At 39.1% G+C, this 12,811-nt stretch overlaps 3 protein-coding genes across 3 annotated transcripts in view; all 3 read right to left on the reverse strand.

The window, feature by feature from the left end:
* LOC140935778 (uncharacterized) overlaps nucleotides 1-602 on the reverse strand; it is a 3,162-nt gene extending 2,560 nt beyond the window's left edge. The window contains exon 1 of the mRNA XM_073385342.1: nucleotides 1-602. This exon is cut by the window's left edge and continues 2,560 nt beyond it. Coding sequence (XP_073241443.1) covers nucleotides 1-451 — 451 coding nt within the window. The 5' untranslated portion in view covers nucleotides 452-602.
* The window catches only part of LOC140935788 (WD repeat domain phosphoinositide-interacting protein 4-like), a 135,233-nt gene that overhangs the window by 105,270 nt on the left and 17,152 nt on the right, over nucleotides 1-12,811 (reverse strand). The gene's annotated exons all lie outside the window — the stretch shown is intronic.
* Nucleotides 3,581-9,875, reverse strand: LOC140935785 (synaptotagmin-2-like). Its single transcript, XM_073385349.1, has 4 exons — nucleotides 9,658-9,875; nucleotides 4,773-5,434; nucleotides 4,192-4,318; nucleotides 3,581-3,971 (listed from the first exon to the last, which is right to left on the reverse strand). Coding segments are annotated over exons 1-4 (1,101 nt in total). The 5' UTR covers nucleotides 9,659-9,875; the 3' UTR covers nucleotides 3,581-3,660.

The raw sequence follows: 12,811 nt of genomic DNA on the forward strand, positions 1-12,811 counted from the left end.
AACGCAGCGCTGAGTTGATTTGACCTTCCAGTACAAGCTTAGCAAAAACCTTAGATCTATCGGGCGGTTCCGACGCCTTGAGTTTTCCGATACGACCTTGAATAATTCTACCTTCGCGTAATAACTTATTAATTTCACCTTGCCTCCAAAGTATTAGGCGCTTAGACAAGACATCTTGATGATCTTTTGCCTTAGACTTCGGGCTTGGCTTTTGGAGCCCTACAGCGAGGAGCACAAAAGCTGCTTTCAGGGATATGTGCTGATTGTCGGAACCACTATTCCAGTCATTAATATGCAAAGTCACTTGATCAATAAAATCTCTTCCTATTTTCCCATACGGTACAAGAAAAACGTTTTTTCTCCAGGTTGCGATCTCGTTGTAAGCATCTGTTATGACTGACGTCGATATAACAATTGCATTACCATCGCTTCGTTTCCCCCAGTTGATCATAGATGGCTTGTAAATGGTATTATACTCTGGAAGGCATCCCGGGCTGTTTAAATGGTTTTCACTTTGCTCTTTCTGCTCTACGTCTCCTGGGATTTGAGGAGTACTAGCTATATGTAAATCTTGGTTTGATGAGGCTAACAGATTAGCATATTGTGATTCACTCCCTGTTTCTTCAAGAACAGAGAAATCTGTATTTATGGGAAAAGAAGAAAAGGTCGAAAAGCCTCTCGAGTTTGCTTCGATTTGAGCGTCCGTAGACACGATTCTTTGAGCGAGAACTCTTGGATTTGCGTCCGTCTGTGTCTCCCACGATAGGTTTTCTGAGCTCTCTTCTAGCGTTTTCTCAAGTCTAGCTGCTTGATCTCGTAAGTTCTGGTTTGAGAGTCCGAGATCTCCATATCCTTTCGCATCCCAGAGCTCACTCATAATTCTGATATAGCCTTTTTTTCTCCCATTACCATCCAGCGGTGGTTGTTCCAATAGTGTCATAGCCACGGCCTCGCGTTTGCAGCTTAGAAGATCGGCATTCATTTGTTCCGTCCATTTGCGTCTAGGTTTTAATTTTCTTCGGTCAGTCATTCTTATAAATAATAATGCTGGCGATAATCGGAAACTTTTGGCTATAAACAATTCCAAAAAAAAGCTGGTTTAAACATTTTAAGAAATTATCCTTGCCTCCGAGAAAACGTGACCGTACCGTACCGTGACTCAACTATTATAAATAGAATTGCCGTTTCACTTGTTTCTTCTGATTTCCAGTTACGGCGACGAAACGCCATTGTGGTGATCCAGATAGCGAACAGTAGAAACGTGTTCATTATGGGGGTCACAATAAATTCCATTATGTTGGTGTAAAAGCTTTTATTGCTTTGCGTAGGACTCTGTATTATTTCTTTACAAGACATCAAAATAATTTTCTCTGTCTTACAGAATTTATAATCTCATCAATTACTTACTCTATTCACCCTTTTTATTATTATTATTATTATTATTATTAATTATTATTTTTTTTTTTTTTACTTCAGGGGTGGATAAGAGAGGTTTGAACATTTCTTGATAAGTGTATAAATCCCTTTTTCGTTTAGCCTTGATACAAGGCTCCTCAATGCCTTCTCGTGTTATTTACATTTTACTTTTAATTCGCACCGTGCTTAACCCAATCACTCACAGGAGAAACCAACGTGAGAAGTAGACAAAACTGATTCCAAATTTCGTTTCATAAAACCCTGAAAAACAAATAGTACTATGTACAAGTACTGTCACAGAGGTTTCATTTAAATACCGTAGCATTTTGTCAACAGACTTGAAAGGTACGGGTTGTTTACATGGAGGGAGGAAGATCTTAGAAGGAACAACTTTTCGTTGGATTAAGGTGCTGAAATTTCGGTCCGTTTAGTTAACAGTCTGAACGCGCCGCCATTTTTGTGTGTTTTGTTCCTAGCACTAGGATCTTCCTAGTGAAGGCAGTTTATATGGTGCTAGGATCTTCCTGGTACCAGGATCTTCCTACCTCTCAGCTAGGAATATCCTAGCACTAGGAACAAGTACAACTTTTTGCATGTAAACTGAATACAGAAACTATGGCACTCGGATGATCCGCCTACTAGGATCTTCCTGGTGCTAGGATCTTCCTCCCTCCACGTAAACAGTCTCTTAGATTGAACCACCATATACTAAGACTTTATCATTAACTCTTGAGTGAAAGGGTTAAGCAAACTCACCAAACACAATCGTGAGTCCAATCTGCGTTCAGGATCGACTGACCGCAAATTGTTTTAAAGCTTTTACGAAACTCTTTTTTTTTTTCCCTCCCCTCCCTCATTTAGCCGCCAGGGCTCTCCTTATTATCACCCATATAATATATACTTATTGACTCCTATTCTAATGATTAAATTTAAAACAATGGCAATGGAAGTTGCTATTACGTCATTTTTCCATAAAAAAATAATTCATGAAGAAAACACGTACGGAATCATAGCCTGAGAAAACAACCGACATTCCGCCACACCACCACTTGTTTTCCCGCGAAATAACGTCTGAGAAACGAGCGCAGAAATTCCATACTGATGACGCGCACTAACCAGATCTGGGTAGTGCTTCTGATTGGTTAAAGCACTGAAATTTTCAGCCATTCAGAAGCGCTACCCAGATCTACGTAGTGTCGCTTCATCAGTATGGAATTCTGCGCTCGTTTCTCAGACGTCATTTCGCGGGAAAACCAATGGTGGCATGGCGGAATGTCGGCTGTTTTCTCAGGCTAACGAATTCGGTGAATGTAGTCATGGTGATACGTGTCTTTAAATTAAAGGAACATGATTGAGTTTTTAGCTTTAATTTTTTGGCCAGAATAATGGAAAACCTTTTTTGGGAACAATGTAGAGATCGGAAGGAAAGTTTCTTACAATGATTTCTTTCATATGAATTTATGAAGACAGTTTTAGTAGTACAAGATTCGCTGTGGAAAGCCAATAGACAAAATTGCTATTAAAAGAAACCCAACTTTCGTCCTGTGTTACATAAAAGAATTCAAGAAAGCCTGGCTTTTATCAACCGGGATTTGACAAGTATAATTGAGTGTGTCTCCAAATCTCTAAGTATTGTAAGAGGTGAAGAGGTTTTGAAAACAAATGTTGAAACGGCTAGTTATGCCACACTGAAAAAAATGGCGGGTGTTAAGGACGTTTGGTGTTACGAGATTGGGAACACTGGAACTTAGCTGACTTGTAATTAAAGTATCTACTCTATTTGCAATAGAACAATATCTAAAAACCTAAAATCTCACCTTTTGCTAACTTTACATTGCAAGTTGCTACGACTTCGCTGTTATCAATGGATAAACATAACACCAATTCAATAAACCTGGCCAAGCTAGTCGAACGAAACCGAACCAAAAATCATTCGAATCCAATCGATTGGATTGTTGTTCGATTGGTTCTGTAATCGAACATAATCTAACTGTAACTTTTCAGTGAGTTTGATTACCAAACTCAACCGAACCAATCGAACTCAATCGACGCGATTAGTTCGATTTTGTTCGGCAGAAAGACAAAACGCATCCAGTTTCAATTGAATCGGAAAGACCTCAGTATGTCGATTATAGTTCGACTGGGTTCGATTTCCGAACGTTCGATTAGCTAGGCCGGAAATAAAGTAACTCCCCTTAACTGGAATAAATATGTTTTGGTTCAAATCACGTGCACATCACGGTTTTATATGCCAGGAAGTAGGGGATGCCACATGGCGATAGGTCTTCGCAGCGAGGCTAACATGTGATTCCAGTGTGCAAACCCACTTCCGGTTACTTGCTGTCCAAGAAACACGTGACCGACCATTTGATCAGAACCCTGGGAATGTTTGTTCACTACGAGAACCTTGAATGTAACTTTGGACAGCGTTTCCGAGGTAACCTTGAATGTGAATGCTTCATTGTAAACTGGGTTAACAGTCTTTTTTTGCATGGCTGTTCGCTTTCTTCCCAGTCTTGTTTTGTTTAACGTGAGAAATACCTTAACTGTTGGGCCTGTAAAAGAGAAAAAATAGTCGTGCTATAGAGAAGAGAAAAGTCGACGTCAAAAAAACTAAATTGGTGAAATTATGGGATTGGTTGGCATATCCAGAAATATATACCAAGATAAAAAATATCCACTTGCTAAAATCAGCCGGTTGTTACGTTGAAGTCTTATGCAATACAGCACCACATATTTATTGTCAAATAGATCCCTGATTACTGCAAAACTTACCCCATAATCCAGATTTGGAGTCAATCTTTAGGTTTCTTGCCTTCAGAACTACGATCGTCAGTCGCTGGGTGGTGGGGAAGTAGTTTAATGAAAGGAGCAGCTCGCCAACGTACTCATGACTTGGTAACTGGGCAAAAAATGAATACAAACAATCTAGTTTAGATCGTCATCGTGGAGCTCTCCATACGATAGCGGGTCTATTGTTTTTACTCACCTGGCCAGCATCGAAGCGCACAAACACAACAATAACTTTTACCAACCCTTCCCACAGTAAAGATCGTTCTTCCACAGGCGCGCTCCTGTGAGTCAACGAGAGTGTTACCCTTAATTGTAGGCATTTTCTCAGATTCCGCGTTTGCTCTGAACACGTTACCGCCATGTTGAAATCGCCACCAAAGATAGCTCTTGCCTGCCAAACATAAGCCTGCTCTTCAGGCCACGCGAGTGAAGCTATCGACGTCAGTTTATACGATTTGCAGGACACTTATTGATTTTTTCTTATCTATAGTACTCAGATCTCACTCTGCTGTCCATTGGTCGTTGCAGATCTGATATTAACTATTTAGATCTTTTTTTTTTACCTTTTGTTCGCCGGCGATGTCGTACCATCTGGGTTGCGGTTCACCAAAATCAACCTCGCTCAGTGAAAGTTCCACTTGGCCAATCACATGCGAGTTTGAATACGAATCCAGTTCGATCAGTCGAATGGAAAAAGAAAGTGTATCAATTGGGTTCCCGTCCAGCGAAAACAACACCTCTTCGTTCCACTGTGGTTCAAACGTCATTTTTTGCTTTTCAATTTCTCTTTCTCCCAAAGTCTTCCCTCCTTTACAGAGCTGAATAACAGGATGGACGTACGCTGTCTGTATGTTCGTTTTGCAAATGATGCCCTTCGCCTGAACAAGACCAATAATTAGAACGTCTTCATCCTTACTGTATTCAAGCAAGAACTGAAGTTTACCGAAGTCCCCGGGCGTTTCAACAATGTACGGTTCCTCACCACTGGAAATGCTGTCATAGTCCGCGACAGATCCGTTTTCATACGTTTGATAAGTAATTCCCCCTGGCCATTTGCCCTTCTGATTAATAACGTAAGTCTCTTGAGAAGGGCTGCGCCTTCGATGCAATCTGCGGTATCGCCACCATACCCAACAGCACTTGCACAGCACGGCTAACAACGCGGCAGCTAGAGCCGATGCTACACCGACCACTACTGCTAAGACCAAAGATAATTTCACGGCCACTGAAAAAAAAAAGGAAAAGATTAAGTAAGCCAAATAAATAAAATGGACTGGACTGCCATGACACTGCTTTAAGTACCTGTTTCATACATACCAGGGGCACCCATCGACGGTTTCTCCTAGATACATTGAAAACCCTTTTTAGGGTCTCCAGAGTACGTTTAGGCCCATAGAAATGTATTCTAAGCAGCGCTATAAAATTTGTACCTGTTCGGTCATCCTAAACGAACTTGAGTATTATCGAAATTACAAGGGCTTATTATTTTTCCGAAAACTTTAGAGGCAGTTTAAGGTGACTCGACCCAGTTTTTTTTAGGAGGTACCATCCTACTTTGAAGCTCTCTGGTATCCCCACCTTTACTTTTATCGTAAGTATAACACATAGAATGGATAACATATAGATCAATCTACAATATAACATAAAAGTTTTGGCGATCGGAGTAAATGTCACGTGGTTATAATGCCACGCCCCTTTAAGGTCTGAGTCGAAAATCTGCTGTTGCCAGCATTTTTTTCGTGAAAATATCTCGGCTACACATAGTGCGCATTAGTGCCTTGCGCTGAACAGAGTTTCACCAAAATCGCAAAGACCCAATTCGAGAAATTCAGCGGTTTCCAAATTTAGGTCATAATTTATGCGAAAATGATAAGCAAACTTTACACGGATTATATCTGATAAACTATGAGATTCATCTCTGTATTTTGGGCATCCTTATAACAGATGGGTCCTTGCAAGTCAGCAAAACGCTTTAGGGCCTTGTAAATGCGCGCGATTTCGAGCAAAGCAAGCATATAGAAATTATAGTTTTCGCTATTTGTTGACGTTTGTCGGCGTTTAAGAGTCAATCTCACGAAAAAAGCATTTTCTTAAAAATTCGTAGTTTTTTTTCCTTCAAATTTTTTCATGGCCACAATTGATTAACTAACTACCCGGACTCTGAATTTCATGGTCATTGAAAAACTATGACATTACCTTCTATAAGCCCAAACTTGAGTAAACATTGAAGATTTTTAGCGTTTTGGCTGAGTTTGTGCTTTGGGAGTTGTCTATAGAGTACTAAAGTGTGACGTCATAAAAATGAAATTTTCTGAAATTATGGGATTTGTCAGGATATTCTGAAAGAACAATGTCTAAGAGGCCTACTTGCCAAAAATGAGCATTTGGGGGCAAATTGTCTCGGAGATCGTAGCCCAGTTATGCTTACAAAACTCCATACAAACCCTTCTAAATTTATTTTGGGTCGACCCAAAAAAAATTTAGAAGGGTTTGTATGGAGTTTTCTGAGTATAACTGGGCTACGATCTCCGAGACAATTTGCCCCCAAATGCTCATTTTTGGCAAGTAGGCCTCTTGGACATTGTTCTTTCAGAATATCCTGACAAATCCCATAATTTCAGAAATTTCACTTTTATGACGTCATCACTTTAGTACTCTATTGTTTCTAGTCTGTCATTATACAGCATTCTTGTTCAGCACGCGTGCAATGACCACGCTTGGCTGACTTCCGAATGCTCACCGAGATATGATAATTTAGTATAAAAAAATAGAAGGGATTCCCGTCACGAGTTGGTTTAATTATTGGCTTGTATTAAACCTATGAAAAAATGATATTTTTTTAATAGTAAGTAGATTTAGTGTGTAGCACTTCTTGATTTTTTTGCAAAGGTACAAGAAGCACGAGAATTGATTAAAAATTGTGAGTTAAACCTCTATGTATCACGCGATGGCCTGTCTCACTGTACCAAAATTATCATATTCGGAAGTCAGCCAAGCGCGGTCATCACATTTACGCAGTATGTCTACTCCTTAGTTAGCTGCCTCTTAATTTGACAGTCCATGTGGTTAAGGATAAATAACGCCTTTGAGTCGTATAAAAGATACAATTCACCGTTCTTGGGTAATTCAATACTTATTTACTTCCTGTTATTGCCGGGTAAAATTCATTCTAGGATATATTAACTTATCTTCCACTAACGTGTGTTTTGACTAAAAGCGGCTATTTTGTCTTTCGAATAGAAGAGAACATTTTTACTGATCGAGTTTCCATTCCTCATAAGTAAACTAAAGTTCGAACTAAAGCGTAGAAGGACTGATTTTCAGAGGGATCCACATCAGACCTTGCATGTCATGCACACTCTAAAAATCCCCTTGCTCTGACTGACAAGGTAAACGTAGTACGTTATTGTTGAGCCGTCGCAAACCAAAATATAATGATTTATCTATTGTAAAAAATTTAAGAAGCAATGATGTTTCACTGTCTTGAACGTACGTTAATTTTAGTTTAAGAATGTCAGTTCAGGGAGCGGCGGAAAAGTTTGAACGTTCTGCTTGTTCATTTGAACGCACTATTTGCCTTTTGCTTTCGCGCAAACGTCTCGCATGGCGAACGTCGAGATTAATGATTTTGTAACTCCTTTTAAACATTCTTCACGGTTTAATCTAGATTTTACTACCATTAAAATCTCGAAAAAGCTTTTATTCTACACGATACATGTTTTTGTTTTACCAAAAAATACTGCCGGCCGAACGGATATAACAAAAAATGTAATCAAAATTTCATTTCATTTCCTTAACTTTACCAAGGCAGTTACGATCTATCTATTTCTATCGATTTGAGCTATTTATTTAGTATCACTTTCTGGTACAAGTTCACCTGTTTTCGCTTATTTTTCCTTAGAATGGAAGAAAGTTAAGCTTTCGTATAAAGGATAACAACTCTTCTTTATAATAATTCACTTATAAATGACAGCTGAGTCTCAGACATTATTACTGAAGATAGGAAGATAGTTTTCTTCTAGAAAAGAGAAAATATGCCCGTCAATCGTACTTTAATATGTCGTTAAAGGAGAACATACGTCACTTCAAATCAAGATTTGTTATCTTATTACGTTGCAACTTCGGCTTACTTAACGAGGAACACGAAAAGAGAAAATATGCCCGTCAATCGCACTTTAATATGTCATTAAAGGAGAACATACGTCACTTCAAATCAAGATTTGTTATCTTACTACGTCGCAACTGCGGCTTACTTAATGAGGAACACGATTGACCGAACGTTTCACTATTTTACCCATCGTTTCGTAAAGTAATAAAGTGCAACGCCCTCTTTGGTTTTGTTGATGATATATTTTCCCTTAAAAGACTCTCTGTGGATGATTATTTCAGTATCCATGGACAACCGAATGACTGATTAAAACGTGTGAGAAACTCTTGCCAAATATCGCTGGATATTTGCAATTCAGATTCAGTGCAAACTGTCTTCTATCGGAAGAAATAAACATAAGCAAATGAAATATATATTCCTTAAAATTAATGACTCACTTTCTGATGTAACTGCGTTTTTCTGGTAATCAAACTTCCTATCTTTTACAGCGGTTATTTTTCCATTTTTCAGGGAATGTGAGAAATAAAAGAAAGCTGCAAGGTTGTATCTTGGTTTCCTTAGCAAAGTGTTTTATCATGTTTGAAAAAAGAGCAAACAATAATTGTTTCGTTCGCAGTACAACTCACGTTTGTCAACAAATTGAGGTCACCCCGGAATACATTCCAAATTTTAAGCGTTTAAATTGCAGTTCGACCCTTCGCATTCTGGAAAATAAACAGAAACTAATTTCAATCTGATCTTTCGGGAAAAAGCATGTATATTAAATGACATAGTAGACTTTCGCATTGGAAGAGTCAGTGTAATTTAAATCATTGATTTGCGCTTTTAATGCCGCACAAACGAACAGAGATAAACCTTTTTAGGCTCTCTCTTTTGCCCTCATGTTTTCGAGACAACTACTACAACTCTTGGCCTGGCTCTGTATAAGTGATCATGAATTCATATTTGGGTGAAATGTGCTGACCGCTCTAGGCGGTTAGAAAATTCAAGGACCCCTTAGTGCTAGAATCACCAGCATATGGCAGACAAATTCTAGTTAGCCGAACTTCAAAACCAAAAGGCCTTAAGTAGGCACAGTTTCAATAAATAAACCAAGAAACTGGACTTCTTCCTTAAAGCACAAACAGAGCTCTTCGACATTGAAAGAAGCCGCACAGTCTAATCTTCTAGTGAGGCACATCAGCCGCAATTTTAAATGCGAAATAGCGAATCTTGCATGTAAATAGATACATTAGCCTTAATTTTGTAACGTACACACGAGTTTTCGGAAAATTTTGGGAATCACTGTGTTTAAAGAGTAGCAAAATGTAAGTTAAATGATCATAAGATCATACACTTACTTGGAAATCACGTTTACTACCCTTGTCCATTGCACAAAAGCTGTTTTGGTACGGTAGCTTATTCGGCGGACCGACAGCACAAGATGATCTCGAGTTCTGATAGAAATCACAGGATACTACGCTCTTGTCTGCCAAACTATTATTGGTTCCGTTCAAAATTGCTCGAAAAACTGCGGCTGGATTTGATACTTCCTCTGCGATTGCTGTTCATCTCAAGCCATCTTTGCAAATCAGGGAGGGATTCGATACCTCATTTGCAAGTGATTATGGAAGGACGAATGTGATTGGCTGCACAAGGAAAACATTCAAATTGGAATGAAAGCATTCGATTTGGGATGAGATTGAAAGTTATTGTGAAAAACTAGGGTTGCTATTCAGTTATCAAGCAATCTTTAATCTGAAGCAAACAAATGCAAAAGGACACGAAGAGAGAATAATAGCTTAAGGAACAGGGCGACCTTTCGCAAATCATTTGTACTTAATTAGCAACCTCCCATATAGCATATTTTCTCAAAATATTTACTAAAACTAACGCAATAGAACAAAGACAGGAAATTTGTTAGCCTATATTGCAAGCAAACACTTCGAAAAGCTTTTCCAAATCAACAAAACGTTAGGGTTCTATACAACTTGTAAACAATGATCAAACGACTTTGTGCAAACAGTGTTACAATCAGTCAAATGCGAACTATCATGAATTGTTTCAGAGAAAACTATACTTTTGTTAATTTGGCTATGTAAATTAATGTTCTTTGCTTGCTTAAAAACAGGTCGGAGCAATTTAAATTTCAGATGCCTAGTAGGGAGTGAAAATTAACATTGACTCGCAAATGGAGGTGCCAATGAAGCCTTTAATATCATCGGCTTTGCCGAAAGTAAATTACTTTTTCACAATCGATCCTCGGCAAAGACCTCATATCTAGTCTAGATCATCTATAGCCCTTATTTTCCCGTGAGATAATCTAGATAGGGCGCTTACAGTAACGGGCGAGGCTTACAGTATTTCAAGCACGTTTTTTGAGGGAGTGCCTAAGGGGAAGTGGGAGTCGGGGGTGGGGGGGGGGGGGGGGGGCTGGTGAGCTTAATTGATTTAGGAAAGACGAAGGCATCAGTTCTCCACGAAGAGAATTAGAACGCAAAGTGAGGTCATGCAGCCGAAAATAAAATAAAATTAAAATCCAAACTTCCTACATGTGAATAAATCATACCGGACCAGTCCACACCGTGCTTAATTACATACAGTCTATTATTCATTAATTTCGCAGTGCATAATAAAAAAAGGGGGGAACAGTGGAAACGCACACACACACACACACACACACACACACACTTTTCCAGTCACTCTTGAGACAAATTTGATGGGAACGCATTGCATCAGGGGAAGTCCACTTTTACAAGTGTCATTTACAAGCATAGCTATTGTTTCCAGACTCTAAAAGAATAGCTACCCTTGTAGAAGTTTATTTCAAAAGGACTCCAGACTTCCACTAGGTCATTATTTTACAATGACATAGGGACTGGGAACGAGTGTACACTGGCTCTTTTCGCATTTTAGCTAAACCCAAGTTTTAACATCTGTTTCCCTTTTAAGTTTTCGTAACAATCAAAATACTTGTCTCTTGGCATGTTCAGATCAGTGGAACAAAAAAGTAGGCTAAGTTCTTTTAACACGGTAATGAGAGCGTCATTAATGCAGTTAATCTCAGCCCAGGTGCATGCTTCTAAGCATATACAATTTTTATTGAGTTGTTATAAAAACTATGTCACCAGCCATGATGCGAAGGGTACAACTTTGGGGAAATTGGTTTCTCTTCAGACAGCTCATGTTGTACTGAACAGCTCATCTCTGCTGCATACTCAGCAGGCTTAAATGAGTTTCTTTTTATGTCCTTATGCCTTTCATTTCTTTCGTGTCTCAGATTAAGTGAGGTAATGCTCCTGGTTTTTCGGTGATCCACTAGTATGGCTGGAAATACACACGTGCTCCACGCGAGGACGCTTCTCTTTCGCCCGCCAACTGCGCGGAGTTCCTCGTCGTCTTCGACAGCTGACGTAAAGGTTTTATCTGAAGATACATCTGATGTTAAAGGCGATGTAGCAGACCAGTCGCTGTCAGTCAATTTTGGCAGAAAATGACGCATCATCTTCGTTTCATGACGACGTTTAGATTTAACATCAGGGAGCGTATTTTTGTCGCGTGCTGACTTTATAGCTCTCTCACCTATGGTTTCGTTACCTTGTCGTTCTAATAAGTATACTTCTGCGTCTGTTCTTCTTCTCCTCTCGACCCTTGCTTTCTGGAAAATTCTTAGAATTCGCTTGGATTTGCGGTAGTGGATCTCCTCGGCCTTCGATAATAAACCTGATTTTTCTGTTTCCATAGAAACCGATGGGTGCAGAGATAGCGGTGTTCGATTATTAAACCTGGAATTAAAATGTCCTCGAGAATTTCCTTTGAGATAAACTCCCGGTTCCTTGTTGGATTCTTGTTTTCCTTCATCAAGGGAACTCATAATTGCAGAAGAGGTACTTGAACTCGAAGAATCGTAAAAATTTCTCTTTACGTGGCCGGCGTTCTTAATAATTTGCGGATTGCATCCGTAGAATTGCCACCGCTGACTGCTGTTGCAAGCTGTTGTATTTTCTATACTCCTTTCCCATTTACAATTCCACTTTCTTGACGCTCACCCAGTAGTCTTGTAGTGATCTGTGTATTAAACACATCCATCTAAGTATATTGTATTTGCTGTTTAAAATGACAAAATTATTGTTAGCGATGTCATTTAGCTGGCTCTATCCTGCTTGAAACACTACATCTATACTATGGCTGCGAGCTATTAGAACACTGAAGATTCAAGTTAGAAATACTTGTAATTCCTTACTAATTCTTCTATTATATTGTGCGATGGTCCTTGAACCGTTTTAATATGAATGATAACCGATAGTCTGTAGTGTATATCAGTTACCTTTTATAACTTCTACTGAATCTGGAGCAGATATCACCCTTCTCAATGGTACAACAGCCACGTCAGCCTCACGAAATTGACACTTCGTTACATACTCTATCTTATCTAAAATAAGCTAAAATACTATAAACAGCTTGAAATCCAAATATTTTCCCTGATGTAAATAAAAATTGGGCCGTTGTGTTTAC

The sequence above is a fragment of the Porites lutea genome, chromosome 4, assembly GCF_958299795.1.
Source record: "Porites lutea chromosome 4, jaPorLute2.1, whole genome shotgun sequence".
Lineage (NCBI taxonomy): Eukaryota > Metazoa > Cnidaria > Anthozoa > Scleractinia > Poritidae > Porites > Porites lutea.

What these genes read in the sequence shown, in the direction of transcription:
- LOC140935785 (XM_073385349.1), bottom strand. An exon ending in ACATCGCCGGCGAACAAAAG is followed by an intron (nt 4,319 to 4,772) that starts GTAAAAAAAAAA and finishes TTTTTTGCCCAG; the next exon opens with TTACCAAGTCATGAGTACGT. An exon ending in CTCCAAATCTGGATTATGGG is followed by an intron (nt 3,972 to 4,191) that starts GTAAGTTTTGCA and finishes TCTCTTTTACAG; the next exon opens with GCCCAACAGTTAAGGTATTT.